This window comes from Tenrec ecaudatus, chromosome 1, assembly GCF_050624435.1.
Source record: "Tenrec ecaudatus isolate mTenEca1 chromosome 1, mTenEca1.hap1, whole genome shotgun sequence".
Taxonomy (NCBI): Eukaryota; Metazoa; Chordata; class Mammalia; order Afrosoricida; family Tenrecidae; genus Tenrec; species Tenrec ecaudatus.
Window position 1 is genome coordinate 34,471,859 of NC_134530.1, and position 27,562 is coordinate 34,499,420.

General features: G+C 49.8%; 1 protein-coding gene across 2 annotated transcripts; it reads left to right on the forward strand.

Annotated features, from left to right (window-relative positions):
- The first annotated feature begins 10,761 nt into the window (after positions 1-10,761).
- Positions 10,762-25,289, forward strand: CENPS (centromere protein S). 2 transcript variants are annotated; one of them, XM_075550822.1, is made up of 5 exons: positions 10,762-10,917; positions 18,356-18,479; positions 19,979-20,012; positions 22,764-22,830; positions 25,000-25,289. In XM_075550822.1, the coding sequence occupies exons 1-5, from the start codon at positions 10,870-10,872 to the stop codon at positions 25,141-25,143; spliced, it is 417 nt and encodes a 138-aa protein (XP_075406937.1). In that variant the 5' UTR covers positions 10,762-10,869; the 3' UTR covers positions 25,144-25,289. The 2 variants fall into 2 exon arrangements, with proteins under 2 accessions (XP_075406937.1, XP_075406940.1); XM_075550825.1 differs by having other exon boundaries at positions 10,770-10,917; positions 18,359-18,479.
- The last annotated feature ends 2,273 nt before the right edge of the window (positions 25,290-27,562 follow it).

Sequence of the window (27,562 nt, forward strand, 5' to 3'; positions counted from 1 at the left end):
TGAGGTACACGAGGGACGTGGATATCTAGTGGTTTGAGCAAGGGTCATCTGTGGAGTCCGCTCGTGTCTGTTATTCCCTACTGTCTGTGAAGTGAGCTTGGAGGAGGACACAGCCAGTGTCAGGACACTTTCTACACAAACCACTTGCTCGGTAAACCTTGACCTCAAGCAGAGCATAATGTAAACTGCTTAGATCCAGGCTCTGCTTGGTGTGAACGGTTCTTTCCACAGGTCAGCTGTCTGCCCTCCAGTCTGGCAGCCACCTTGGTGTGGGACTTTAGGGACCTGAGCCTGACCTGCCAGCGGTCCTAAGATTGTCAAATGGCCTAGGGACAAGGTAACTTTACTTCGATTTACAAGATTTTCCTGGGATGCTTCAGAAGAGCCCTAGAAGTGACTTTAGAGAACGGCTCTTGGAAATGCACCAGGGCAGTCAGCCCTGCCCGCCCTCCAGGGTCTCAATGAGCTTGTTTTGGGGACCTTTGTGGATCAAGGTGGGCGTGTGCCTGTTTGAGCAGGCCCTTCCCTCCTGACTGCAACTGGACCTCCCTGCTGCCCCTTTCAAAGTCTGCATTTGCTTTTCATTTGAGGGCACCAGCCAGGGTTTACTGTTCATTCCATACTTTCTGCTGTAGACGAGGCAGTCAGCGCTTTGGGGCCTACATAGAAGAGGGGTACAGAGGGGCTTTGGCCCCAGCCAAATCCACCCTGCCCAGTCAGACTTCTGTGGAGGATAGTGGTTTGTCTAGCACGATTCTGAGCAAAAATTGTGAGCCAATCATGTCATCCATCTCCTAATTTAGGGGACACAGGATTATTTATGGAAACATGGTGGAGAGAATGTGCACTTAACTACCTCCATGGATGGTCCAACCTTACCCATGGCACCAGGGGGAGAAGCCTGGCAACCTGCTTCTGTGAAGATGACAGCCAAGTCCTAGAAAGGGGGTCTACTCTGCCATGTGGGGTTATTGTTGTTTGTAAGGGTTCTGGCCCTGGAGCGGCCCAGCCAACTCACTCTAAGTCAGAGAGGAAGAAAGCATTCTCAGCAGGTCAGCTGTGAGGAGGCCGTCAGCAACAGAGGCTGCATTCTCTTTGAAATCAGAATACGGAGACTTATGCTTTGGGATGTCACGTACAAATGCTTTGCATTAGCTTGGGTTTCAGGGACTATGAAAAGCATGTGGGTTTTAAGTAACTGGTTCAGGGTCATCCGATGACTGGTGACCGAGGAAGGGCAGGAATTTGAAGGACAGAGTCCACGTGCTTTTTCATGGCAGACATTCTCCATTGAGATCGGCCTCTCAGTGTGGACAGTTCATTGACTCACGCACTCCTGTGTGCCAAGCCCTGAGCTGCACCCCCTCTATCCAGTGGGGAGGGAAGGGGGAGTCCTGACCTCATGCGCTTACACTCTTAAGTAAGGGCCAGTGGAGGTTGACTTGGGATGTATAGATTACAGTGGGATCTCAGGAAATTAAGTGTTGACTGCTACTGCGCTGTTTACTGGACCCTCGTGCAGCTGAGAAGGATCCAGGCAGCCCGCGGTGTCCGTCTGAGTGGTGGAGAGAGCGGTAGAATGAGAGCGAGGACAGACTGGCTGTCGGCAAGCCTGGGCTCTCCAGTTCCTTCGTCTCTTGCCTCTGCTTTGGCAGCTGTGAAAGGGACGACCACCTGGTGTAAAGGAAGCACCCAGGAAATGGTAACTGGGAAGATGGGAGAGTCTCAGCTGGGTGCCGTTAGTTAATGTGCTCAGCAGCTAACTCAAAGTTTGGGCTTTTGAGTCCATCAAAGAGTTGCCTCAGAAGAAAGAACTGGCAATCTCCAGAAAAATTCAGCCACAGGGGTAGGAAACGCTGGGAGTGGGGGTGCAGATCTCTCTCTTTTGACTACTGGGTTGTGATTGCCCCCCCCAAAAAAAGTCCTTGTTTAGTTGTGTGGTGCTATGCTGACACCTAGTGGTCAGTTTATATAGATCAGTCTCCATTGAGTACAAACTGTTTCAAATCTACCTGTTTTCTGTAATCCAGTACCCCAGTCCTGGAGCCTTTTCCTCAGGCTCTTGGGGACCCGTGTACGGCAGACACACCGCTAGAATAATGCTCTCACCCTGGCAAGCAGCTGCTTTATAACGAGGCAGCACTCAAGGTAAGAAAGCATAGAAACTACTTGGGGAATAACTCGCTTCTATTTCTTAAGCACTTACATGAATGATGTCGCTGAAGCCGCACAACTACTTGCTCTGCGGGAGCTGCTATCCCCACTTGGTGAGAGAGGAAACTGAGGCTCGGGAGGGCCTGTGGTTTGCCCGGGGTCACAAGGCGGGGGAGTAGACCCGAGTCCGGGCTCTCCCCCGCCTGCCCTCCCAGCTGCCGCAGGCCTGGGGTTCCCGGCACCCGCATTGCTGAGCCGGAGCAGGTGGTGACAGAGGGTAGCCTGCCTGCAGAGGCTGTTGGGGTCCGTAACGTGGCACTGCATGTGTGGGCATCAGTTTTCTAGGACCCTTTCTTTCTCTGGGGACACCACGGAAGCTCGTGGCAGCAGGACCCAGCACCAGCGACAACCTCCTTCCGCGTTCACGGGTATGTGAAGAGGGCGCCCCAGACCGGGAAAGAGCAGTCTGCGAGGAACGGAGGTGTGGGTTTACAGTCGCCCTGCTCAAAGGACTGGGATTTTGCCCTCTTTTCTATAAAACTAACCTCTTTACGGACTCCAGACCACACCGAGCCAGCAGCCAAGGGAAAGTCACGTGGTTCTAACTCTGGCTAGAAAGCTGTACCGTGATCACCTTGTCACACGAGTGACCTCAAGAAAGACTGGAATCTGCATTATGGAATGAGACCTCAAATAAAAGTTCTGGCCACTGAAGCGCCATGAGCTTCCTAGTTGGTCAAGACGTCTTTGGACGTGGGAGCTGGGCTTTGGGAACCCTCGGAGACTTTGCCCGATGCAGCTCTGTGTATCTTTTCTTTCTGCGACAAAACTGCCATCACTAGGAGTAAAATCCTGAGCACTACGGACGCGGATCTGTGCCTCCAAAGTCTGCACTACTTAGGGCTCAGCTAAGCGGATGATTGGGGCGACAGCCTGGCAGTGACTCAGAGAGAGAGCTCGGCGTGATTCTTTGTGGGTTACTCCTGACTCTCCGCAGAAGTAGTAAGAGGGGAGGCGACCTGTGCAGACTCCAACTGAGCACAGACAGAAAGGACACTGCGCAACCTTCCTCTCCCAGGCAGCCCCACACACGTCAGTATGGGTGCACGCTCTTCACACAAGTAATGGAAGGAGGTTCAAGCCCATTATGCCGTTCCTTTGATGATGGATGCTGCTTTAAAAGCTATCTTTCAAATGTGGTGACGTCAAATATCCTAGAAACATATTTGGGACCCTTGCAATGCTGATGATCTGATGGGCCTAGTCTGCCCGTTATTAAGAAACTGCAGCATCTGCAGACTGTAGGCGGCAGCTGGGATGCATCAGGCATCTGGGCTCTCAGTGGAACGCACTGTCCAGCAAGGCTGACACACACCTGCTTTTCTACAAGCTGATCACAACCCAGTCCACATGTTCAGCATGTTAGAGGCTTGAGTCCACCCAGCGGGCCTCAGAAGAAAGGCCTGGCAATCTACTTTTCAAAACTCCATCACTGAAAACCCTGGGACGCATCACCGCTCTGCTCTGATACACACGGGTCACCAGGAGTTAGAATCAATACAACCGCAACCCTTCTTGGGTCACCACCCAGGGCGTGTTCCTCAATTGTGAAGTAATTTAATGAGCACTTACTATCTGCCAGTCCAGGAGTATGCTAAAATCTGCTCCTAGGGCCTCATGAGAACTAATGTCTAGATTTTAAAGAATTTTGGCCACCAGCTGGAAAGCAGTCATTATTAAGCTATATAAACTTACACTTAGATTATCTTAACACAATGGTAACAACTACCCCAAACTCATCAATTCTTAATTATGTTAGTACATTTCACAATAATCTATGATTGAGGCATTATTTACATAGATTGTTATCGGTCCACCAGGTGCCTCAATTTGTCCTGCTGTGGGGGCATGTGCGTGGCTGTGATGCCGAGAGCCAGGTCACTGGTATTTCAAATACCGGCCGGGTCACCCAAAGAGAACGGGTTCCAGCAAAGCTTCCAGACAAAGCACAGCCTACCAAGGACTCAGCTGTCCATGTCAGAGGCACTAGCCACTGAAAACCCTGTGGCCAGCGTTGACACGTTGTCAGTTTCCGAGAACCTCATGAGCAGAAGAACGTTGTCGGAGATGGTCTCAGATGAGCACCTCGTGTCGGAAGGCGCTCCAAAGATGACTGAATAAGAGCTGGCTCTCCAAGACGGCCAGCCATGCTGCTGTGCACAGGGCTGCTCTGAGCCAGCCCTGACTGGACGGTACCAGACACCAACAAGGGTTTCCTGTGTGGTGGACGCGCTATGGCACATCTCTTCGCCATGTGCGGAGTTGGGAACTAGCCCTGGTGAGAGTTTTTACACTATGGTACTTTCAATACTCTTTCCAGCACCGTAATTCAAATGCATCCAGTCTTCTTCAGCCTGCCTCAGTCAATGTCCAACTCCCACTGCATAGGAGACAACTGAAAATCCCCTGGCTTGAGCCCGGTGCACCTTAGTCCTCAAAGTAACATCCTTGCTTTTGTCATTTGATCTTTTAACAGCTGTTTTCCTCAGTATTGATTGTGGATCCAAGCAAGATAAAATCCTGGATAATGTCAATCTTTTCTCCATTGATCATGATGTTATCTATTGGTCCAGGTGTGAGGATTCGGGTCTGCTTTCATTGAGTTGTCATCCCTACTGAAGGCTGTAATCCTCGATCTTCATCAGCAAGTGCTTCAGGTCCTGTTCACTTTCAGCAAGCAAGGTTGTGCTACCTGCACAATGAAGGTTATTAATAAGCCTTCCTCTAATCCTGACACCGAATTCTTCTTCATATAATTCAGCTTCTCTGATGATCTGCTCACCATACAGATTAGATAAGTATGGTGAAAGGATACAACTTGATGCACGCCTTTTTCCTGATTTTAAACTTTGCACAACTGCCTCTTGATCCAGGTGCAAGTTCCACGTGAGCAAAAGGAAGTGCTCTGGAATTCTCATACTTCTCAAGGCTGTCCAGAGTTTGTTATGCTCACACAGTCAAATGCCTCTGCATGGTCCGTGACACCTAAGTAAACATCTTTCTGGTATTCTTTGCTTGCAGCCAAGATCCATCCGACGTCAGAAACGTTAGTCTTTGTTCCGTGTCCACTTCTGAATCTGGCCCGAACCTCTGGGCAGTTCCTTGTCAATGTATTGCTGCAACCACTATTGGATGATCTTCAGGATATGATGTCATCTTGCATGTCATATCAATGATACTGTTCTATAATTTGAGCATTCTGCTGGGTCATCTTTCTTTGGAATGGTATGTTAGTCTAGGTGGACTAGAGAAACAAATTCATAGAGACACTCATGTGTGTAAGAAAGAGCTTTATATACAAGAGCAGTTGAATATTGAGAAAACATCCCAGCCCAGTCCAGATCAAGACCATAAGTCTGATATTAGCCCATATGTCTGATACCAATATATAACATCCTCTTTAGACTCACACAACATATGCTATGACACCAAATGCAGCAAGATCACAGGCCAGTGGATGGGAAGTCTTGTGGATCCAGTGGTGTCGTAAGCATCTCAGCACTGGCAGGGCTCTCCACATGGCTTCTCTGGCTCCAGAGGTCCGGCTCCATCAGCCTCTCTCCAAGTGTCTTCTCCACAGGGATGTCGCACAGGGAGTGAGCCAGTGTTCCACCTCCAGTGACCTCATCTACAAATGAGGTCATCAAGCTGTGACCTGATTGACAGGTAAACTCCACCCCTTCACTCATAAGTCTTAAATTGACCAAAGATCATGTAACTACCACAAATGGATCTCTTTCAGTTATTGGCCAAATAACTATCTTCCAAATTTCCATGAGTATTTACAGTGCTTCATCAGCTTGTAGGAACATCTCAATTGATGTTCCGTCAATTCCTGGAGCCTTGTTTTTGGCTAATGGTTTCAGTGAAGCTTGGACTTCTTCCTTCAGTACCTTGATTCTTGCTCATTTGCTATCTCTTGAAATGGTGGAACAGCCACTAGTTCTTCTTGGTACAGTGACTCTATTCTATCTTCTTTTGATGCTTCCTCTATCATTGAATATTTTGCCCATAGAATCTTCCAATATTGAAACTCTAGGCTTGAATTTGTGTGGGGGGGCTGGGGGGGGGGCGAAATGAGCCTCACATTAGAAGATTACAATTTAGGAGGGCCAGAGGTTGTGACAGTATTGTTCTGGACTTACAACATCCCCCAGGGACTTGTTAGGCAAATACCAGAGTCTCAACACATTGCTACTGGGCCCGAAACTCTGAGGTTGGTGCTCAGCAATCTGTATTTAATGAGCCCCACAGGTGACTCTTGTTCTTTTAAATGTTTCATTGTGAATTGAGTGAATGTTTACAGATCAGATAATCATTTTTACATTCTCCAGTTCATACACATTTTGATTCATGTCATAGATTGCAATCCCTGCAACATAACATCACTTATCCCACTTCTGCCCCATGTTTCCTGATTCTATTGCCCACCTTTCCTAGCTCTTCTGAACTTAACCCTTTTTTATCTCAAACAATTGATTAGTCCAAGGTGCTCAGACCTCCCTTAGTACTACTGTTTCCATTAGAGCCCTGTGTATTGCTTGGCTGAAAATTGAGCCATGAGGGTAAGTCAGTCCATTTATAGACCTGAAGGGTGACTAAAGGCCATAGTCTTAGGGATTTTACCAGTCTCTAACAGATCAGTGAGCCTGATCTTTTTCTGATTTTGAGTTTTGTCTCACGTTTTTTCCCATTCTATGCAGGACCTTCTTATGTGATGTTTCTGAGCAGTTAGTGGTGGTAGCCAGGCACCTTCAAGTTCTGGTCTCATGGCAGTGGAGGATTGTGTTCACCTGGCCCCTCTGTCATTGTCTTCAATGTTCTTCAGTCTTCTTTCCTCCAGTCAGGGGAACACCAGTAGTTAGACGAAACACATACAATGAAGCCAAATGCAGGATCCAGTGAGGTTGCAAGCATCGCAGCGCTGGCAGGGGTTCTCTGTGGCTTCTCCAGCTTCAGAGGTCGGGTAGCATCCATGTGGCTTGTTCGGCTGAGGGCATTAGGGTGGTTCCATGTGTCTTGTCAGCTGCAACGTCTCCCAGGGAGTCCTAGGCTTGAATTTTTTTCCTGAGTTCTTTCAGTGTAAGATATGCTGAGTGGGTTCTTCCTGTTTGGTTTCCTGGCTGTATGTCTTTGCACGTTTCATTATAATATTTTTCGTTGTCTTCTTGCACTGCCAGTTGAAATATTCTCTTCTGCTCTTTGACGTGATCATTTCTTCCATTTGCCTTAAGTCTCCTCTGACACCACTTTGTCTTTTCTTTCTTCCCTGTCATTTTAATGACCTTTGGCTCTCTTCAAGAATGGTGGTCTTGATGTCCTCCCACAGCTCATCAGGTCCTCTGTCATTAGTGTTCAATGAAGCAAATTTGTTCTTGAAATGATCAGGTGGGATAGGCTCAAAGTTCTATTTTGGCTCTCAAGGCTTTGTTTTAATTTTCTTCACTTTCAACCTGAATTTACTTATGAGTCTGTTACACAGTCGACTCCTAGTCTCATTTTAGCTGCTGATATTGAGCTTCTCTATTGATTCTTCCCACAGATGTAATCAATTTGATTTCTGTGTCTTCCATCTGTAGAAGTCCACGTGCATAGTCACTGTTCGGGTTGTTGAAGAAGGTATTTGCTGTGAAGAAGTCATCGATCTTACAAAATTCTATCGTGTGATCTTCAGCTTCATTTCTATCACTAAGACTGTGTTTTCCAACTTTTACATTCCAATCACCAATAATTATCGATGCATCTTGATTGCATGTTGGATCAATTTCCAACTGAAGTTATTACAATTCTTCAAATTCTTCACTGGCTTTAGAGGTTGTGCAAAAATCTGAGCAATAGTTGTATTGACTAGATGTCCTTGAAAATAGATAGATGGAACCCTATCACAGACAGCATTGTTTCCAGACAGACCTGAGATGTCCTTTTGATGATGAATGCAATGCCCTTCCTCTTTGTCCCCCAGCATGGAAAACCATCAGAGTTTCTGATTCGAAAGGGCCAGTACCAGGACACTTCACCTCGCGAATGCCTAGGCTTTCTATCTTTATGCGTGCCACTTCATTTTTGGCGACTTCCAATTTTCCTCAATCACTATTAGAATTTTGCAGCTGTCTGTTCCGGTCCTGAGTCATGTCCTATCAGTAAAGGAAGGTCCCGGAGCCTTTATTCTCACAGACTTCACAAGACAGGCGGCTTTCCTTTGAGGAGGCAGCTCTTCCTCAGTCGTATGTCGAGTCCCTTCCACCCTGAGGGGCTCCTCTTCTGGCCCCGCCTCTGACAACGTTCTGCTTCTGATCATTATGCCACCACAATGGATCTGACAGTGTTTCCATGCTAGGGTTGTCAGCGGCCAACGCCTCCAAAGTGGACAGCTGGTTCCTGTTCTTAGTCTGGAAGCTCCTCTGAAACTTGGTTCATGTGGAGAACCGTGCTGGTGTTTGAAATACCAGTGTCATTGCTTCCACCCACACACAAGCCCCCACACATGACAAACTGACAGACACGTGGGTCTGTGACGATGACAGGGGGCGGTTCTACTTTGTCCTAGCGGGTGACTATGAGTTGGAATTGCCTCAATGGCATAGTTTAAAATCAAGAAAGGTGTGCATCAAGCCTGTATCCTGTAGTGATACTTTTCAATTTACACACTGAGCAAATATGGGGCAAACTGAACTCTATGAAGATCATGGCACCTGGATTAGAGGATGGCTCAGCAGCAGCCTGCAATATGCATAGGACACCACCTCACTTGCTGAAAGAGGACGTGGACCACTTACCGATGAAGATCAAAACTACAATTTTTCAGTGTGGATTACACCCCTGCATAAAGAAAACAAGAATCCCCGCAACTGGGCCAATTGACATCATGATAAATGGAATCAATATTAAATTTGTCAGGGATTTCACTGTACTTGGATCCACAATCAATATTCATGGAAGCAGTTGTCAATCAAATGGCGTATTGCTTTACGCAAAGAGCTCTTTTCAGCTTTAAGAAGCAAAGATGAAGGGTAGGGAGAGGAGAGGAAGACGGGGGAACTGATCTGATTGAGATGATAGACACATAACCACACACACACACACACACATACACACCCCTCCACGGGGACGAACAACCTCGGGGGGGGGGACAGCGGTCAGTGTCAGATATGGAAATCACAATAATTTATAATTTATCAAGGGGTCACAAGGGTGGGGGTGGGGAAGGAAGGGGAAGAGTTGATACCAAGGGCTCAATAGAAAGTAAATGTCTAGAAAATAATGATGGCAACAGATGTACAAATATGCTTGATACAATTGATACATGGATTGTTTATAAGAGCTGTAAGAGCCCCCAATAAAATTCTTTAAATTTACAAAAAATAAGCAAAGATGTTACTTGGAGGACTAAAGTGCACCTGAGCCAACAACCATGGTATTCTCATTCGCCTCATGTGCAGCGAAAGACGGACCAAGAGGAAGGCAGGCGCAGGAGCACTGGAATCAGGCGGGTGGTAAAGAGGGCTGAATCGACCTTGGGCGGCCAGAACAGAGACCATTCTGTCTTGCATGAAGGACAGCCGGAATGATCCTGGAACCCAGGATGATGAGACTTCACCTCACATGCTTGGGCGTGTTGTCAGGAGGGCCCAGCTCCTGTGGAAGGACTTTATGCGTGGGGGAGGGTCGGAGAGCACGAGGAAGACCCTTCAGGAGATGGATTGTCCCCGTGGTCAAAACCAGGGGCAAACCCAGAGGAAGGATTTCGAGGTGCGGTTGTGCTTGGGAGTCCCTGGGTGGAAACTGACTCGATGGCTGTGGGTTTATTTATTCAGGAAAATTCTTAACTCTTTGTCAGTGACAGCACCAGGGCTCCCATGAGATGACTGGTGTTCTTTACTCAGACAGATTTTGTAACACTCAGGCTGCTGATTAAAAAATAAAAATAATAAACCAACGGTTCTCCATTGGCTTTGGACTCCTAGGGATAGGGTTTTCAAGGCTGTCGATATTTATGGTCCTGGCAGGTTTGAACCCCGAACCTTGAGGGGATCTGTCCAACGCTTACCCAAAAGTGTCGCCTGGGCTCCTAATCTTGGTGACAGACTTCTAAACAGTCAACAGTGGCGTTTGCAAATCACCCTACAGTTAGTTACACAGGTGTATGGAATGTCTAATAAGGCAGTCTGTATTTTACGGCTGTTTGTAAACTGCGTGCTAGGCCTCTTCCATGTCGGTAACATAATAAAGGACGCTCCACCTGTAGACCGCTGATCCATCACGGTCAGGACCTCAGGGCTCGGTGGGGTCCAGACAAGCAAGGACAGGGTGCAGGGGCTCGGGCAGGTCCAGGCGGGGGGTGGGGACGGGGGACGGGGGTGGGGGCGGGGCGCGGGTGGGTTCAGGCAGAGGGGGCGGGGGCGGTCAGGAGCTCTGGTGGGTCCAGGCAGAGGGGGGGGGCGAGGAGCTCGGGTGGGTGCAGGCACGGGGGGGGGAGGGGAAGGAGCTCGGGTGGGTGCAGGCAGCGGGCGCGGGGGCGGGCGGGAAACCGAGGCCGGAGCCGCGCGCGCAGGCGCACAGCGTCGCGCCTCGTGTTCTCGCGGGGCCGGCGCCGGCGGGACCATCCGACGCGGCCCTCGAGGCCTCCTCCTCTCTCTGCTCGGGCCGCCCGCCGCGATGGAGGACGCGAGCGCGGAGGAGCAGCAGCGACTCACGTACCAGCAGGTACCCGGCGGCGGCGGCCGGCTGGGCCGGGGGAGGGGGGCGGCGCGCTTCCGGAGAGACCCCGGTCACCTCGGCCGGCCAGGCCCTCACGCGCCTGCGCGGACCGGCTGCCGCGGGGGATGCTGGGAGGTGGTCTCCACGGTAACGGCCGCCGGAGCGCGCGCGCCGCCGGGCTGGGAGCGCCGCGTGCGGTTTCGGCCCCGCCTGGTGGGGTCCGCGCCGTGGGCTCGGGCGCCCCCAGCCCCCCAGTCGAGGAGTGTGTGGCTGGTGGTCTTCGGGGGGCGGGTCGCACCTTGTCCGCCCTCGGAGCCGCTGGAGGGGGAGTTCCGGGCATCTTCGGAGCCACTGTCTGACTTTGGGGCCAAGCCTCAGTTTCCCTTTCTGTGAAATGGGGATAGCGACCGTGTCGGTCACCCACAGGGTTATCGTGCGAGTGGAGGGGGAGCTTTGAAAGGACCCGTGTCAGGCCCTGAGCACAGTGGGTGCGCACAGTAGGGGGGCAGAGCTGAAACACTGGCTAGCGTGCCCCTTCCACAGGCGAGCAGCCTGGATTTCAACCCAGCCCTCCGTCTCCGGGTTCCAACCTCTGCGCCGCCACCCGTTTACTGGTTGTGTCAACTGAATTTTCTAATCTATGCAGTTGGGAAAATAACCACAGCGTATGTCTGGGTTGTTTTTTTTTTTTTTTTAGCACCTAGAGTAGTGTGGCAGTCAGGAAAACATGACAGGTGTAAGGAGGTTTGATGCAAGAAGCAAGGGTCCCTCAGAGGGGTCAGCTGTGCAGCCTGTGAATGATTTCCTTTCTGTCAAAGAGTAAGTCTCAGGAGGTGTCTGTCCCCAAAGTGAAAATGTTTTGAAAGGTGAGAACCTTAGGAAACATGGCAAGAAGGGTGCAGGGAACACCAATATGCATTTCACTTAGATGAGCAATTGTTAACGTTTTGTTCAACAAGAAGCTTCAAAATGTGGAAAAATGGAAGGAAAAGCTCATGGAATGTTTCCATGAATTATTTGAAGCTCCCTCATAGTTTGCTTAGCCCCACTCCACCACCCCTGAATCACTTGCGTCTTAATCACAGATACCTGATTCTTTGAACTTCCATGCTTTAGTATGAGTCTTCTAAGAATGGACATTCTCCTACCTAATCTATAAATTATGCATCTAGTAAGTGTAATATTGATCATCTCATTGCCTAGTGTATAGTCCATATTGAGATTTCTCCAGTTCTTCCAAAGATGTTATTGTTAGTCATCTCTCTTCATCTGAGCCTAATCAAGATTCAGGCATGTATTTAATAACAATGCTGTTTCTCTGGGCTTCTCTGGAACAGTTCTTCACCTTAATCTCTCCTTGTTGATGGTTTTGAAGTAGCAAAGAGTATGAGAGATTAAGCGCCTTGAAGGCACGTCTGTCTTTTTCAGTTTTTGTTTTCTTGTTGTCTGGTGTGGAATCTGGCTGTCTGTTTTGTTGTGTTACTTGTCTGGTATGGAATCTGGCTGTCTGTTTTGTTGTGTTACGTGACAAGTCAGTTCCAAACCATAGCAACCCTGTGAACAAAAGAATAAAACATTGCCGGCTCTGTGCCGCCTCCCCAGTCTTTGTTTGAACCCATTGTTGTAACCCCTGTGTCAGTCCATCTCCTGGAGGGCATGCCTCTTTATCTCTTACCCTCTACTTTACCAAGTGTGATGTCCTTTTCCAGGGACTGCTCTCTCCTGACAGCCTGTTCAGAGAACCAGAGATGAAGTCTCACCATCCTTGCTTCTAAGGAGCAGCCTGGCTGTACTTCCAAGACAGATTTGTTTCGCCTTCGGTGGTCTGTGGTAGTTACAGCGTCTGTTGTCAATTTGAGGATTGAGACTGAAGTGGCACAGTCTAGCCTGTCAATCAGGTCATACCTTGTTGACCGCATTTAGAGGTGCTGAGGAGATCAATAACTCACTGGAGGCAGGACACACACTCATTCCCAGAGAGAGATTTCTTTTTTTTCCCCCCCAAGTTTTTTTTTAAACTTTTATTAGGGACGAATACAACTCTTATCACAATCCATACATACATCAGTTGTGTAAAGCACATCTGTACATTCATTGCCCTCATCATTTTCAAAACATTTGCTCTCCACTTAAGCCCTTGGCATCAGGTTCTCTTTTTCCCCCCCGCCCTCTCGGCTTCCCCCTTCCTCATGAGCCCTTGATAATTTATAAATTACTATTTTGTCATATCTTGCCCTGTCCAACATCTCCCTTCACCCCCTTTTCTGTTGTCCGCCCCCCAGGGAGGAGGTCACTCGTAGATCTTTGTAATCGGTTCCCTCTTTCCAACCCACTCTCCTTCTACCCTCCCAGTATCGCCACTCACACCACTGGTCCTGAAAGGATCATCCATCCTGGATTCCCTGTGCCTCCAGGTCTTATCTGCACCAGTGTACATCCTCTGGTCTAGCCTTACTTGCAAGGTAGAATTTGGATCATGATAGTGGTGGTGATGGTGGCGGGTGGGGGGCATTTAGGAACTAGAGGAAAGCTGTATTCTTCATCGGTGCTACATCGCACCCTGACTGACTCATCTCCTCCCCTAGACCCTTCTGTAAGGAGATGTTCAGTGGCCAACAAATGGGGTTTGGGTCTCCACTCTGCACTCCCCCCTTTATTCACTATGGTAAGATTTTTTGTTCTGATGATGCCTTATACCTGATCCCTTCGACGCCTCGTGATCGCACAGGCTGGTGTGCTTCTTCCATGTGGGCTTTGTTGCTTCTGAGCTAGATGGCCGCATGTTTACCTTCAAGACTTTAAGACCCCAGACGCTATACCTTTTGATAGCCGGCCACCATCAGCTTCCTTCACCACATTTTCTTATGTACCCGTTTGTCCTCAGCAATCGTATCATGGAGGTGTGCACCAATGATATGATTTTTTTATTCTTTGGTGCCTGATAACTGATCCCTTCGGCACCTTGTGATTATACAGGCCGGTGTGTTCTTCCATGTAGGCTTTGTTGCTTCTGAGTTATATGACTGCTTGTTTTCCCTCAAACTTTTAAAATCCCAGATACTATATCTTTTGATAGCCGGGTACTATCAGCTTTCTTCACCACATTTGCTTATTCACCCGCTTTGTCTTCAGCGGTTGTGTTGGGAGGGTGAGCATCATAGAATGCCAATTTAGTAGAAGAAAGTATTCTTGCATTGAGGGAGTACTTGAGTGGAGGCCCAATGTCCTTCCACCACCTTAATACTAAACCTATAAATATAGGCACATAGATCTATTTCCCCATCCTCATATATATATTTGCATATGTACATGTCTTTGTCTAGACCTCTATAAATACCCTTTCCCTCCCATCTCTTTCTTCTATTTCCCATGACTTTCCTCCTGTCCCCTATTATGCTCTGTCCCCACCTGGGTTTCAGCAATACCTCTTCGTTACATTACCCTTGATCATGCCCTACCAGGCCTCCCACGGACCCACCTCACCACCAATTTGGATCACTTATTGTTCCCTTGTCCCTGGGTTTGTTAACACCATTTCTTTACCCCCCACCTCCCCCTATCCCATTTCCCCCTGGAACTGTTGGTCTCATTGTTTTTCCTCCAGATTGTTCATCCAGCCTATCTTATTTAGACAGACCTGCGGAGATAATAACATGCACAAAAAGACAGAGCAAGCAACAATAGACAACAAAACAACAGCAACAAACCGCTGACAAAGAAAACAAAACACAACAAGAAAGAAAAACTTGTAGTTAGTTCAAGGATTGTTTGTTGGCCTTTAGGAGTGTTTTCCAGTCCAGTATGTTGGGGCACCATGCCCTGGCCCCAAAGTCTACCTTCAGCATTCTCTGGGGACCTTGCCGCTCCATTCCCTTGCTGTTCCGCTGCACTCCCCCATTGCTTTGCCTCGGTGTGGTGGGATCTGGTTGGGCACAATTCCCACACTGTGCCGAGAGAGACATTCTTATTGAAAAGCCACATGGAGACAGGCTGATAGCAATCAGAACCTCAGAGCTGAAGAAACCACGTGGAGAGCCCTTCCAGTGCTGAGATGCCTCTACCTCCACTGGATCCTCAAGACTTTCCACCCACTGACCTGTGATCCTCCTGCTTTGGTGTCATTGCATGTGTTACGTGAGTCTGAAGGGGAATTTATAGGCTGGTACTGGACATATGGATGAGGGTTAGACTGGGTTGGAATGCTTCCTTAATCTATAATTGCTCTTGTATATAAAGCTCTTTCTTATGCACATATGAGTGTCTCTGGACTAACACATGGTCCATGATATTTTCAATATTCTTCACCAACACCATAATCCCAAGTTCATCAGTTTTTTGGTCTTATTAATTGTCCAACTTTCACATGCAGATGAGGCCATTGAAAATTCTATGACTTGGGTCAGACACAACTTAGACTATAAAGAGACATCCTTGTTCTTCAGCACGTCGGCACCATATTTGCTCAAAGCAAACGTCATTTGATGTATTGACTACTGCTGCACTGAGCACTAGCTGTCGACCCAAGCAAAATGAAGTCCTGAACAACTTCAATCTCTTCTCAGTTTATCATGATGTTGGCTTTGGGGCCAGTTGTAAGGAGTTTGGTCTTCTGTACATTGAGTTGGAATTAACACTAACAACTGCAGTCCTCGATCTTTATCAGCAAGTCCTCATTTTTAACCAGCAAGGTGGTGTCATCTGCATCTTGCAGGCTGGTAACCCACCTTCCTCAATTCAGCCAGTGCGCTCTCCATATAGCCAGCCTCTCCGATTGTTTATCGCGCGATTGCAGACATACGGTGGAAGGACACAGCCTGGATGTACACCTTTCTTGATTGTAAACCACGCAGTATTCCCCTGTTCTGTGTGGACCACTGCCTCTTGTCCCATGTCTGGGTTCCACGTGAGCACAAGAAGTCTCTTGGAATGCCTGGTCTAAAAGTTGGCCCTCATGTGCTATTCATTATGCCTTTGCGTGGTCTGTAAAGCACGTGCAAATATCTTTCTGTAAATGTGTCTGCTTTTAGCCAAGATCCATCTGACGTCAGAAATGCTGACCTCTGTGCCACGCCCTCCTCTGAACCCAGCTTGGATTGCTGGAAGCTCTCTGTCCATGTCTCATTGAATTACCTTCAGTAAAATTTTATTTACATGTGATAGGAGCTAGATTGCCCTACAATTCCTACATCATTCTATTCGATCACCTTTCTTTGAAATGGGCACAAATAAGGATCCCTTGTTGTTGGATGTCCAGGCAGCTGCCTTCTAAATTTCTCTGTAGAGACGAGTGAGTTCTTCCAGTGCTTCATCCGGTTGTTGAAACATTTCAGTTTTTTGTTAAAGGAACCCTGGTAGCGTAGGGGTTACTTGTTGGCCTGTAATCCACAGGGTTAGCAGTTTGAAACCCCCAGCAGCTCCGTGGGAGAAAGACTGGGCTTTCTATTCCTGTGAACACTTACATCTCAGAAACCTCTGAGTCAGCACTGACTCCATAGCAGTGAGTTTGCCTTTTGTTACTGTCCTCAGCGCGGCTTGTACGTCATCCTTCAATACCGTTGGTTTTCCATCACATGCTACCTCTTGAGATGCTGTTTTGGGTAGAGTATATTCCTCTGTGTTTCTCCCATGCTTCCTGGATCATTCATGATTTTGCCCATGGAATCTCATTTTCCAATCAAGGCCTGAGATGGTTCTTTGGTTCTTTCAGCTTGAGGCCAGCTGAGTGTGTCCTTCACCGTTGGCTTTCCACCCCCAGGCCTCTGCATCTCTCACTGCACTCCTTCACCGCGTCTTCCGGAGCTGCCCCGTTGACTTCATCATTTCTTCCATTTGCCTTAGCCACTCTAAAATGAAAAGCAAGGGTCAGTCTCTTCTGACACCCTTTTTTAAAATCTTATTTTGGTCTTTTAATGGCTTTTTGCTTTCTTCGTGGATGATGTTCTTTTTCTTTTGTTTTCTGATGTTCTTTATGTCTCTCGAGACACTGAGTAAATGCTTCTTGAATAAGTAAATAAGGGTGTAAAGACGTACTAACGCTTGTAATTTTACAAGAGGCCGTCAAAGCAGAGAAAGGAGAAGCTCATTCTGCATTCGGTGGTAAGCAGGTGTGGATCTCCCATTCATTCAGCCAGCTGATCTGGGCACTAGGTACGCAAGCCGATAGGGACCTTCCCTTGAGGAATTTATATTCTGGTGATTTAGCTACTGTGTACAGTATCAGAGAGGGCACTAGCCCAGCCCATGGCCGGGAGGGAGGAAGAACAGAGAAAACTACCAGGAACCCACGAGTATGTAGAAGGATCCACGACCTGTACTCCTCCTTCACGCAAACCTGGATAAGCGGGTGACCGTGGAGGGTCCCCGCCCTTCTCAAGCTCATGGTCCCGCTGGCCCCTCCTACCAAAAGTCTCAACTACCTCTTGCCCTGGCTTCCAGAACTAAGGGTCCTGGCTTGGGGTTTTTGCAGCCCCCCTTCATGTTGCAGGAACCCCGGTGGCGGCGTGGTGACGCGTTGGGCTGCCTGCACAGCGAGCACTTGCTGGGGTAGCGCACGCCCTTGTGGCTCCGTCTGCCACCAGGTCAGAGGGGGACTCGGCAAACGTCTGTCGGCACAAGACTAGTGTGGATCTTGTTGTGCATCTACCTCTTGGGAAAGAGAGCTTTTCCCGCAGTGTCTCAGCGGAGCCCTGGTGGCAGAGTGGTCTGTGCATTAGTCTGTTAACTGCAGTTTGAACTCCCTAGCCGCTCTTTGCTCCCATAAAGAACTTCCACCCCTTGGGTACTCTGCCCATAGGGTAGCAGGAAGCATCAATGGAAAACACAACTTCCTGCATCATTCATTCACTTGCCCGTTGGACCTTCCAATAGTTCAAGTCAAGGCTTGAATAGACTCCATAGCAATGAACTTGGGTGATTTTTGAAAAGCGATGTTAGGGTGAAGGGGTTGGCTAGCCAGCTTCCGGATCAAAAGAGCCCGCACCCTCCAGAGCCTCTCCAGGGCTGGCCTTGACCTTCATCCTTGGTAAGATGCGGGCTATGACTGGAATCTGTTGGGAGCTACTTGGCAGCATTTCCCTGTGTTCTCCAAACGCCTAGCAGATTGCCTCTTGCTCCGGAGTGATCCAGCAGCTCGTCCTGCGCCGCTGGGGAAAGGGAAGCAGATACTTTGCAGGCCCCTGTGGCCTGCCACTAACCCTCTGCCTTTCCCTGACCTCAGTCAGCGCCCTTCACTCTGAAGGAGTATTTCCACAGGCCCGCTCTGCAGGGCCTCGGTAACTGATGAGTGCACTGGAAAGGGTTCGCAGCCAGGATGAGAAGAGCCCGAGGGATAAGGCTGTGGAGAGGAGAGCCTCTCCTTGGTCTTCCATTTTTCAAAATGTGAAAAGCTCCTGTTTGCAGCTTTAGCCATGAAGTGATGTTGATGAGCTTCGTTCCTTTCGCCCAGAAGCTAAAGGCTGCGGTTCACTACACGGTGGGCTGTCTTTGCAAGGAGGTTGCAGCCGACAGAGAGATGCAGTTCAGCAAGCAGACCGTCGCAGCGATTTCAGAAGTGACTTTTCGACAGTGTGGTGCGTAGCCATGGGCCCTGTGCACTCGGATACACGGGAGGGGACTTCCAAAGAGCGGTGGGAGAATGGCACTGGAAGATAATGGAGCTTTTCCACCAACAGCGTGAGCTACCCCCCTCCCGTGTCTCTATAAAAATTTTGAATGCAGCCCCAGAGGTGGTGTTTGCCTGGGAGAAATGGGTGGGTGGGTGGGTGCTGTGACACGAATCCCTAGGAGGTAAAGACTATCCTCCTAATAAATAAAGATTTACTTTCTTCCAGTAAATCTTTTGCATTTTATGCAAAAGAACCCAAAGCTCACCCCACTGGTGCCGCGTCCATTTTGACTCACGGTGAGCACGCAGGGGCACGGACGGTACTACACCTCCTTCGGGCCGCAGCCGCCTCGCTCTCCCTTATAGAGTGGCTGTGGGCCTTGAATTGCCGGCCTCCAGGTTCACTGCCCAGGGCTTGGCCCCCAGTGCTGCGGGGATCCTTATGAAAAGAACTCTGTGTTGGGGGGCGCAGTGAGGGAGGGGAAACTATGAGGAGCTGATGGCAGGGGCTTAAGTGGAGAGCAAATGTTTTGAGAATGATGAGGGCAATGAATGTACAAATGCACTTTACACAACTGATGTATGTATGGATTGTGATAAGAGTTGTATGAGCCCCCAATAAAATGTTTGAAAAAAAGAAAGAAAGAAAAGAACTCTGTTTTCCTGTTAGGTTAGCACGTGAGGAGCTCCTGGGTGGCACTGACGGGAAAGTGCCACTACCGGCCGAGCGGTTGGTGGCTCAGACCCACCCACAGGTGCCACGGAAGCCAGTCCCGGTGATCTGCTTAGGAACGATCACAGGCTTGAAAGCCCTCCGAAGCACAGCTCTGCCGTGCGCACGCCCGGGGAGCCCGCATGGCAGCGGGCATGCAGTACGTGCATTGTGCCAGCGCTAGGGCTTCAGCGCCGCGGCGTGGCTGTGCGGTGCGCTGCCCTGAGGCCTGCCGCAGAAGCGCTGCTAGGCAGCTCGTAGTCCATTCGTGGCACTGATGTACACTTGGCTCCAGAGGAATTGGATGTCCTCACAACCCTCACTTGGGGCAAAAGCCGAAGTTAAGCCATTTTTAGGAGCCAAAGATGTAGCCACCAGGAACAGAAGCTTTGTGATGGAGGGTAGAGGTGCAAGGAAGGACGGCCAGAACCCCCAAACCCAGCCCCCCATCATCGAGGAGCTGCCGCTGACTCGTAGGGACCCTCTAGAATGGAGTGAGCTGCCCACAGGGCTTTCCGGCTGTAGGTCTTTCAGAAGCAGATGGCCACGTCTGTCTCCTACAGGGGTAGTGAGTGGGTTCGAACCATCAACCTTTTCCTTTACAGCGCTGAACCACTGCACCACCAGGGCCGTCCAAAATGCCTCCTCCCACCTTGAAAAAGTTTGTGGTATTGGTCACTCTACTTCCTGTCCAATAGCGATATCCTGTCTCATCTCCCTGGGAGCTGAAATGTACCTCTTTTCTCTTTCAGAAAATTTTGCAAAGGACCTTGAATTGTTTGCCAGGTGGGTAAAGGACTTGGTGCTCGGAGGCTCTGTGTACCTTCTATTGAGACTCCATCTGGCGGGGTATTTCAGGAGCGCCGGAGCGACTCGGCTTGGCGTGTTTGGTGGAGGCTCATGTCTAATTGTGGCGCTCTGAGGAATGTAATGGCTGCGGCAATCACGTCGATTCAGACTTGATTTGACATTTTCTGAAGTTTTCCAAGTACTTTATGTTAAAGAACAAACATTACTCAAAAAAGAAGGCGGGGGGGGGGGTGCATACATCACGTCTCGAGGCCTCTGAATGTGTGTGGTGTGCGGATTGGAGCCGCGCTTTCTGGGGGGGCAGGAAGCTCTGTAGAGGGGACAAAAAAGGCAATTGCCCCGGTCTGGGCACGCTCCCGCCGGGGTCGCGTTGCCTCTGCTGTGTTGGGGTGACATTGTGTTGGCAGCTGTAATTGCTCACAGGTGCACAGACAATGACAGCCCGTCTCCAGTCGATCTGCCACGTTTGTTACGAGTCAGACACACTCCTTGAAAAGTGGGCGACTTGCTTTCAGCTGGCGAAGTGAAGCGTTAGCTTTTACAGGTGATTTATGCTCATCTCTTCAATTAGTACCTGAGGTAATTGAAAACAGTTGCAACAAATTGCTTTTATGAAGCAATTTGAATGACTAAGGCCTGAAAGGGCGAAAGCTTTCTAATTTGCTCCCACTCCTGATTCGGTGCCAACTTCTCCCACACCCCACACTTTGTACCTTGCTACGCTTGCCTCTTTGTTTCCCAGATGAATATGTTGAATGAATTAAAGCGGTAGGTTCTCAGAGGGCAGGCTTTAAATCTGTCCTCTCCCTGTGCAGGTGAGCCCCTCAAAACCGCTCAGTGTCCCCCAACTCAGCCCCAAGGGCTCAGACAGGACAATGGGATGCTGCTGGCACACCTGGCTGGCTCAGGGCATGCTTCCCCATGTTGCCTGGCCGTCCCTACGTCAGCGGTGGGGAAAGACAAGGCAAATTTTTACATACTTTGCGAAGACTTGGAGAAATAAAAGTTCAGTTGGGACGGTTGAGACTGTGACGCGTGGAGCGTTCCAGTACCCCTTTGACAGAGAACTTGAGAAGGTTGGTTCTCCCGTGCCGCACTGGGCGGGCGGGAGGGGGGTGGGGGATGCTTGTCGATGTCTGTGGCAAGCCCCACAAGAAATAAGTTAACCCGTAAGGAAAAGAGTGTGGGTGAAAGCTGCTGGGGGTGGGGGCCGAGGTGGGGTCAGGCAGTTCAGTAGCCGAATTCCCCCCGTCCTTGCGGGAGACCGTGGCCAGTTCCCGGCCAGTGTACCTCATGCACAGCCCCTGCCCATCCGACCGTGGCCTGTGATGCTGCACAGCTCTGGCGCAGCTTCCACACGGAGATGGACTGGGAAGGAGGACCCCGTCTACAGCCAGTCACAGGGATGGATGGCTCAGAGCTGCGTCCACCAGTGGACAGCTCGGTGGGTGGCATCTCACAAGAACAAGGAACAGGTCCATTCAGACAGAGTAGCCTGATGGTGACTAAGATGGGCTCTACAGTGTTTCCACGGGCCAGTCAGGCAGTCTCTACCCCAGGACACTTGTGGGCCTGGTCGTGTCCTGCTGCTACTGTGTCACCTTTTTACTTGTGAGTTGGCTGTTATCAGAGTGTCCAGCTTGATCTGATGATAGGCCCACCAGGAAGGGATACAGAGGAGTCATTTGGCAGAATGACGAAGCGGGATTTCGGTGCGGTTTTGAACCCGCTAGCTCCTTGTTAAGGGTTGACACTGCGCTGGGCGCCCTGCTGGTGCAGTGGTTACATGTTGGCCTGAAATTTGCGTGGTCGGCACTCGGAAACCACCAGCCACGTCTCGGGACAGACTGGGCAGTCTGCTCCCGTAAAGTCTCCGAAACCCACAGGGGTCACTCACTATAAGGCAGCAAGTTTGGGTGTTTGACTCCTGGCTGGTTAGGGAGGATACAAGCATGACCTGACCTGTCTCTCATGTGCTGGGAATGAGAAGGAAGGTGTAATAGTGGTTGGACAGAGCCTATTTCCCAAATGACCGTTTAAACAAAGATAAGAGGACTGGAATGAGAATCTGAGCCCCGTTGTGCGTAAGAAGCAGACTCTGGTTGGAGTGATGTTTTTTGCTCTCCCTGGGCCCTGGTGGGGATGAGCGGGAACTGGGGAGTCGGCATTTTCCCGCAGAGGCTCTTGCCTGGAGGTCCATCCTTGGGAGAAGCACCTCAGGAAGGTGGCCCGAGGGGGCATTGGTCCGTAGGAGAACCCAAGGAGAAGGTCCTGGGAACGTCCCACGTTCTCTTGGAAGCCCCTCCTGCGAGCAAAGCCATGCTCTCGTAGTGAGTGTCGACTGAAGCCGAGGCCATCTTGGCCCTGTGGGGCTCTGGGCACTTTCTCACCCCGTCCAGTTGTGTCCTGCCTTCCCCTGGATTCTCTGCGGGCTTCATGGTGACTGAGCTGGTCCGGGTCGGCAGAGTCGTAACTGCGCAGGCGCCTTTCTTGTTCTTCAGCCACCCTTGGCCCTGGGGCGGGCTAGACAGATGGGCGTCTGCTCATTGTCTCTCTCACTCCCCACTTGATTGGTGTCTTGCCTGGTGACTTCCCACATTTTTGTGCCACTCTTGCTTAATGACCTCCGTCTGACAAGACGGCTATTAGAGAGCCTCGCTCCATGGTGGTCTGACAGTGGAATATTGTGTCTCATCAGAACCTGAAATGTTTCTGCCCTTTTTCCAGACATGCAAAAAGAAGCACCATTAACACGGACGATGTGAAGCTCTTAGCCAGGAGGAGCAACTCGCTGGTAAGAGATGGATTCCTCGCGCCCCCTTCCCATCAGAATACATTATCTCAATTAATCACGGGCAGCCAGGGCGCTGTCCCCCAGGGCACCTTGAGTTAACAACTGGAGGGGGTGAACCACGCAGACCTGCTTTCAGGATGATGGATCTTGCAAAGCCAATTTGAAATTTCCTAATCAGCACTCTCCACACTGCGTGATTTGCCTTTTTCCTGAGATCACAAACCTTTGGTCCCGCCTTTCGTCTACAGCGTCATGTCAGGGACAGGTCGCAGGCTGGAGTTTATGGGAATCGGGGTTCTTTTCTGTTGCCCGTGAGGAGTTCCTCTGGCTAGGTGTGCACAAAAGGGGACACATTTCCTGCCTTTTCAAAGAGGGGACATTGGAAAGGAACATAGGAAGTCTTTGTGCTGAGCCCTCATTTTACAGGTGAGGACAGTAGGTGGCCCCAGGCTGATCACGAGGGCCCATGGCAGGAACAGGACAGCTGCCTTGGTCTCAGGCTGATCGCTAAATCAGTGTACTCTCCTCCCGGCCCACCTGCCATGCCTGGCCCAGAGGTCCCAGGTGCTCCATTCAGTGCTGTTGGCTGAGCGCTTCCCAGGGCATAGGGCACTTTTGTGGCTGTGACTTTCACAGTCACCCTCGTGTCCTGGGCCTGCCTAAGAAAAATACCAGGTGGCCTAACACAACAGAAATGTATTCTGCCGTACAGGAGCCCTGGAGGCATCGTGGTTACACATTGGGCTACTAACTGTAAGGTCAGCAGTTCGAAACTGTCAGCCGCTCCTCGGGAGAAAGATGGGGATTTCTAATAACTTAAAGAATTATAGTCTCAAAAAAAAAAGAACTATAGTCTCAACAATTGGGCTATTGGACTGAGTGACAGACATATGGATCCGGTGCCAATAAAAATGTTTTAAAAAAAATTATCGTCTCAGAAACCCACGGGGCAGTTTTATCCTGTGCTGTAGGTCTCTCTGGGTCAGCATTGACTCTGGCGGTGAGTTGGGTGTTGGTTTTATTCTGTCACGGTCTGGGACGCTGGAAGTCCCGGATCCGGGTGGGAGCGGCTCCGTGCTCTCATGGCTCTCAGGGAAGCATCTTTCCTGGTCTGTCCCAGCTTCTGGAAGCCTCAGGGTGGTTTATCCAGTTTCTGCTGCTCCTGCCTTCACGTGCCGCTTCCCCTTGGTGTCTGTACAGGTCTCTCCTCGGATAAGGACCCCAGTCAGCAGATTAGGGTCCTCCCTGCGCCAGTCCGCCCTCCTCCTAACGATTCCTAACCGCAAAGCCCCTGTGTCTCAGGACGCTCACACTGAGCTTCTGGATCCAGCCCAGCACCTGCTCAGCTCACCTTCTCAGTGGCGCCACCTGCCGCTCAGGAACTGCCCACAGTTCAATACAGAGCTCTCTGCGGGAGTTGAGAGGTGCACCTCCTCTGCACCTTCTCCCTCTGCTCCCCCAGTGTCCTTCAAGGTTTCCAGGCACGTGAATCTCCAGTCAGGTTGCTGAGGTACTTTCTGGTTCTGTGCAGAGGTGAAAAAGGCATTTCTCTGTCTTCACCAGCGAGGCACAGTGTCAGCCCGCCTGTCCAGCGCTGTTCAGTACAAGTCTTCTTAACTGACAGTAACTGGGATGTGGCCTGACTGCTTATTTGTTTACTTCAGAATGTTGTTTTATTTCAGACTCTTTTTTTTTCTTCATATGACCCAACCTCATTACCAAAGAGGTGCAATTGGCCAAGTCATCCATGAGGGCAGGACCTTGGTTTCAGCCTTGTGTCCCCAGTACCTGGTACGCCACTGTTGCTGCACAAGCTAGGGTGGGTGTAGGGTGCTTAGGAGCGTGTACTTAGGCCTGCCGTATACAAGCTCCCAGTTTTGACTCTTGATTGTCGAGGCACTTCTGCATTGAAATGCACTGCATGGAAGCTGTGATTAGCAGCGCGTTCAGTTTTATAGTTGCTTTTTTCAGGAAAAAGAAAATTGACATTGCATGTAAGTCGGAGACTTGTAACCCAAATTTATGTACCCAGATTCTTTGGGTAGGAATGATGGGGAAAGGTGTAGGTTTTAGTTTTGAGAACAATGAGGTGTTTTTCAATCAGGTACAAATACAGTTCTTTAATCTTGCTTTTTTTTTTTAATTTTTTTTTTAATCTTGCTTTTTAAGCTGAAATACATCACAGAGAAAAATGAAGAGATTGCTCAGGTTAACCTAGAACAGAAGGCAAAGAAGAAAAAGAAGCCCGAAAGCGGAAACCAGGAGGCGGCAGAGTCGGTGGCGGAGGCCGAAGCCGTGGAGAGTGTGGGTTAGCTGTCGGCACATCCGCCTTCAGCAAGCCGAGCCCCCGGAAGGCAAGATTTCACAAAGGGTGGTGGAAGTCCTGGGGCTGCTTACCCTGCAGTCTCGTCAGACACTGCCTTCAAAGCGAATTAAAAGGAGAGTGGTGTTAACCCTCATCTCGCCTGGTTATTGTCCACCTCGAGTGTTAGTGGATGCTGTATGTTTTTGTCAGTGGGGCCATGCTGAATCCGGAGCATCCTTTGACATGTGTGTCCCTCATAGCTCTGGGGTAGGATTACATGGTACACACCTGTTAACTCTGGACGCTGTGGGATACATATGCACCTCTGGACCCTACATTGTCTTCTAGCTCCCTTCACAGGTATGTTATTTAGGGCACCTGAGAATGTAGTATTTGCATGAACCTGGAGTCACCACAAGGAGGGTAACTTTCAGAAAATACACTTACAAGGCTCATTTCCTAGTAAAAAAATAATGAAAGACAAAAATGTTTTGTAAACTCAGCTCACCAGGCTGCATCACCTCACATCAAACCTGGCATAAGCCCATTTCTTCTATCCCCTCCTGAGGGCCGCTTGCACTCTCAGTGGGCAAGCCGGTACCTAGGAAACCCCAGAAGAGGAGAGTAGAGGTGTGTGCTGTCTGTCCAGTGGGTGCTTGGAGGATTAACCAAGGTGCATGTCTCGAGACATCCCCAGTGCCTCGAGTCGATTGAAAGGGCATTGTCTTTGAGTGTTATCTGTTAGAAATTATATGTTAAAATTAATAAAATTGTGGTAGCAGTTGAAGATCAACTTTTCATAGCAAAAATAAAAGATTTGTGTGTGTGTGTGTGTGTAATTCTCTTATCTACATTTCCAGGCTCAATGACACTCTTAAAGGTTCACACTGAAGTACATATACATTAAACTACATTCACTGCGCTCTGCCGGGGTGGTTTTAAGCCCGCATCATCCGTGATACGTGATATAATGTGGATGTGTGGAAATGGTTCTCTTCCCTGTCGGGAGGTGCTTTTCCTGGGAACAGCCTTCCTGTGAGATTCCCCTGGCTTCTTTGTTATTAACCTGTGGTTGTGCTGGGCCACGATGGAATCCAGGACTACCCACTGTTCTTGTGTGAGAGGCTTCCAGGAGCCCAGTGCTGTCTGCTCTGGCGTCCCTTTGAGGCCCAGTGTGTGCCTCTGCCCCGAGGGGGCAGGCACAGCTCGGGAGCTCCAGTGAGTGTTCACAGCGCTTCTCAGGACGGGTTGGTGGCCAACTGGAGCTTGAAAAGAGCCACCAGTACCCCCTTCCCCCACGTCCCAAGACTTGGTTCGTAGTCATGGTGCCTTTGATCATGAAAATTGCAACATGTGTCAAGTCATCAAAAGGAAAGGCAGTCGGAAAGGTTCTGCACCTCGGCTCTGTGTGAGCAGTTTCACTGTGGGACACGCTTTACGTCCTCATCAGGAGGAGCTTATGGAATAGATGCGGTGGGCTTTCCAGAGGGCCGCCCCGAGTCTGCACCTGCCTCCTCTTTCTGCAGCTCCAGTTACATTCTGAAAGGTTACGTTCTTCTCAGGTACAAAGGGTCGAAGCTACTTCCAGGAGGTGGTGGGTGTGACTAAGGAAATGAGTAGAAAGCGTTGTGGTGCATCCTGTTCCTGGTGTGGTTAAGAGTTGGATTGCATCTTCTCGGTTGGCAGTTCAAAGCCACCAGCAGCTCCTTGGGCGAAAGACTGGGTTTTCTACTCCTGTAAACAGTTACAGTTTCTGAAACTCAGGGGCTTGCTGAGTCAGCATTCACTCGATGGCAGTGAGTTTTGTTTGGGGTTTTTGTTAATTCCTATAAATTTTGTTAGCTCCTAAAACTCCGTATCTACAGTGGTGGGAAATGTCAAATTTGTGTGCATGGGCATCTTAGCTCCTGATTGGAGGGTTGTGGGGACACCCCAAGTTGGCACAAGTTTCCTGATGGGAGATTCTGGGAGCAGATGAGAACTTTGACTTTCCTGTGCTCTAATGTTTGTTTGGCATATTGATGCATGCCCTGTATGTGATGGGGCTTTCTACTCTTGTCAGGAGTTGCAGTCTCAGAAACCCAGAGTTCCACCCTGTCCTGCGGGGTCGCCACGGGTCAGAATGGACACGATGGCAGCGAGGTGAGTTCCACCCTGTCCTGCGGGGTCGCCACGGGTCAGAATGGACACGATGGCAGCGAGGTGCGTGAGTTTGTCTGGTAACCGCATGCTCTTGGAACTCATTTCCCAGGGAGTCAAACGGGTGACCAGCCTAAGTGAGAGCTGACGCCGCTCCCTTTGCTCCCGAGCCGGGGGTGGTAGTTGATTACTCTGACCCGTGACCATTCCGTCTTTGGTGACTTTGGGCCAAGCTTGCTTCCCCAGAGACCTGAGAGCCCATCTGATTTTCCCTGGACCTACAGACGG

Coding starts and splice junctions, on each gene's coding strand:
- CENPS (XM_075550822.1), top strand. CDS start 10,870: ATGGAGGACGCGAGCGCGGAGGAGCAGCAGCGACTCACGTACCAGCAG. Junction 18,480..19,978: donor AGTGACTTTTCGACAGTGTG/GTGCGTAGCCAT, acceptor TTTCTCTTTCAG/AAAATTTTGCAAAGGACCTT. Junction 20,013..22,763: donor GACCTTGAATTGTTTGCCAG/GTGGGTAAAGGA, acceptor CCCTTTTTCCAG/ACATGCAAAAAGAAGCACCA.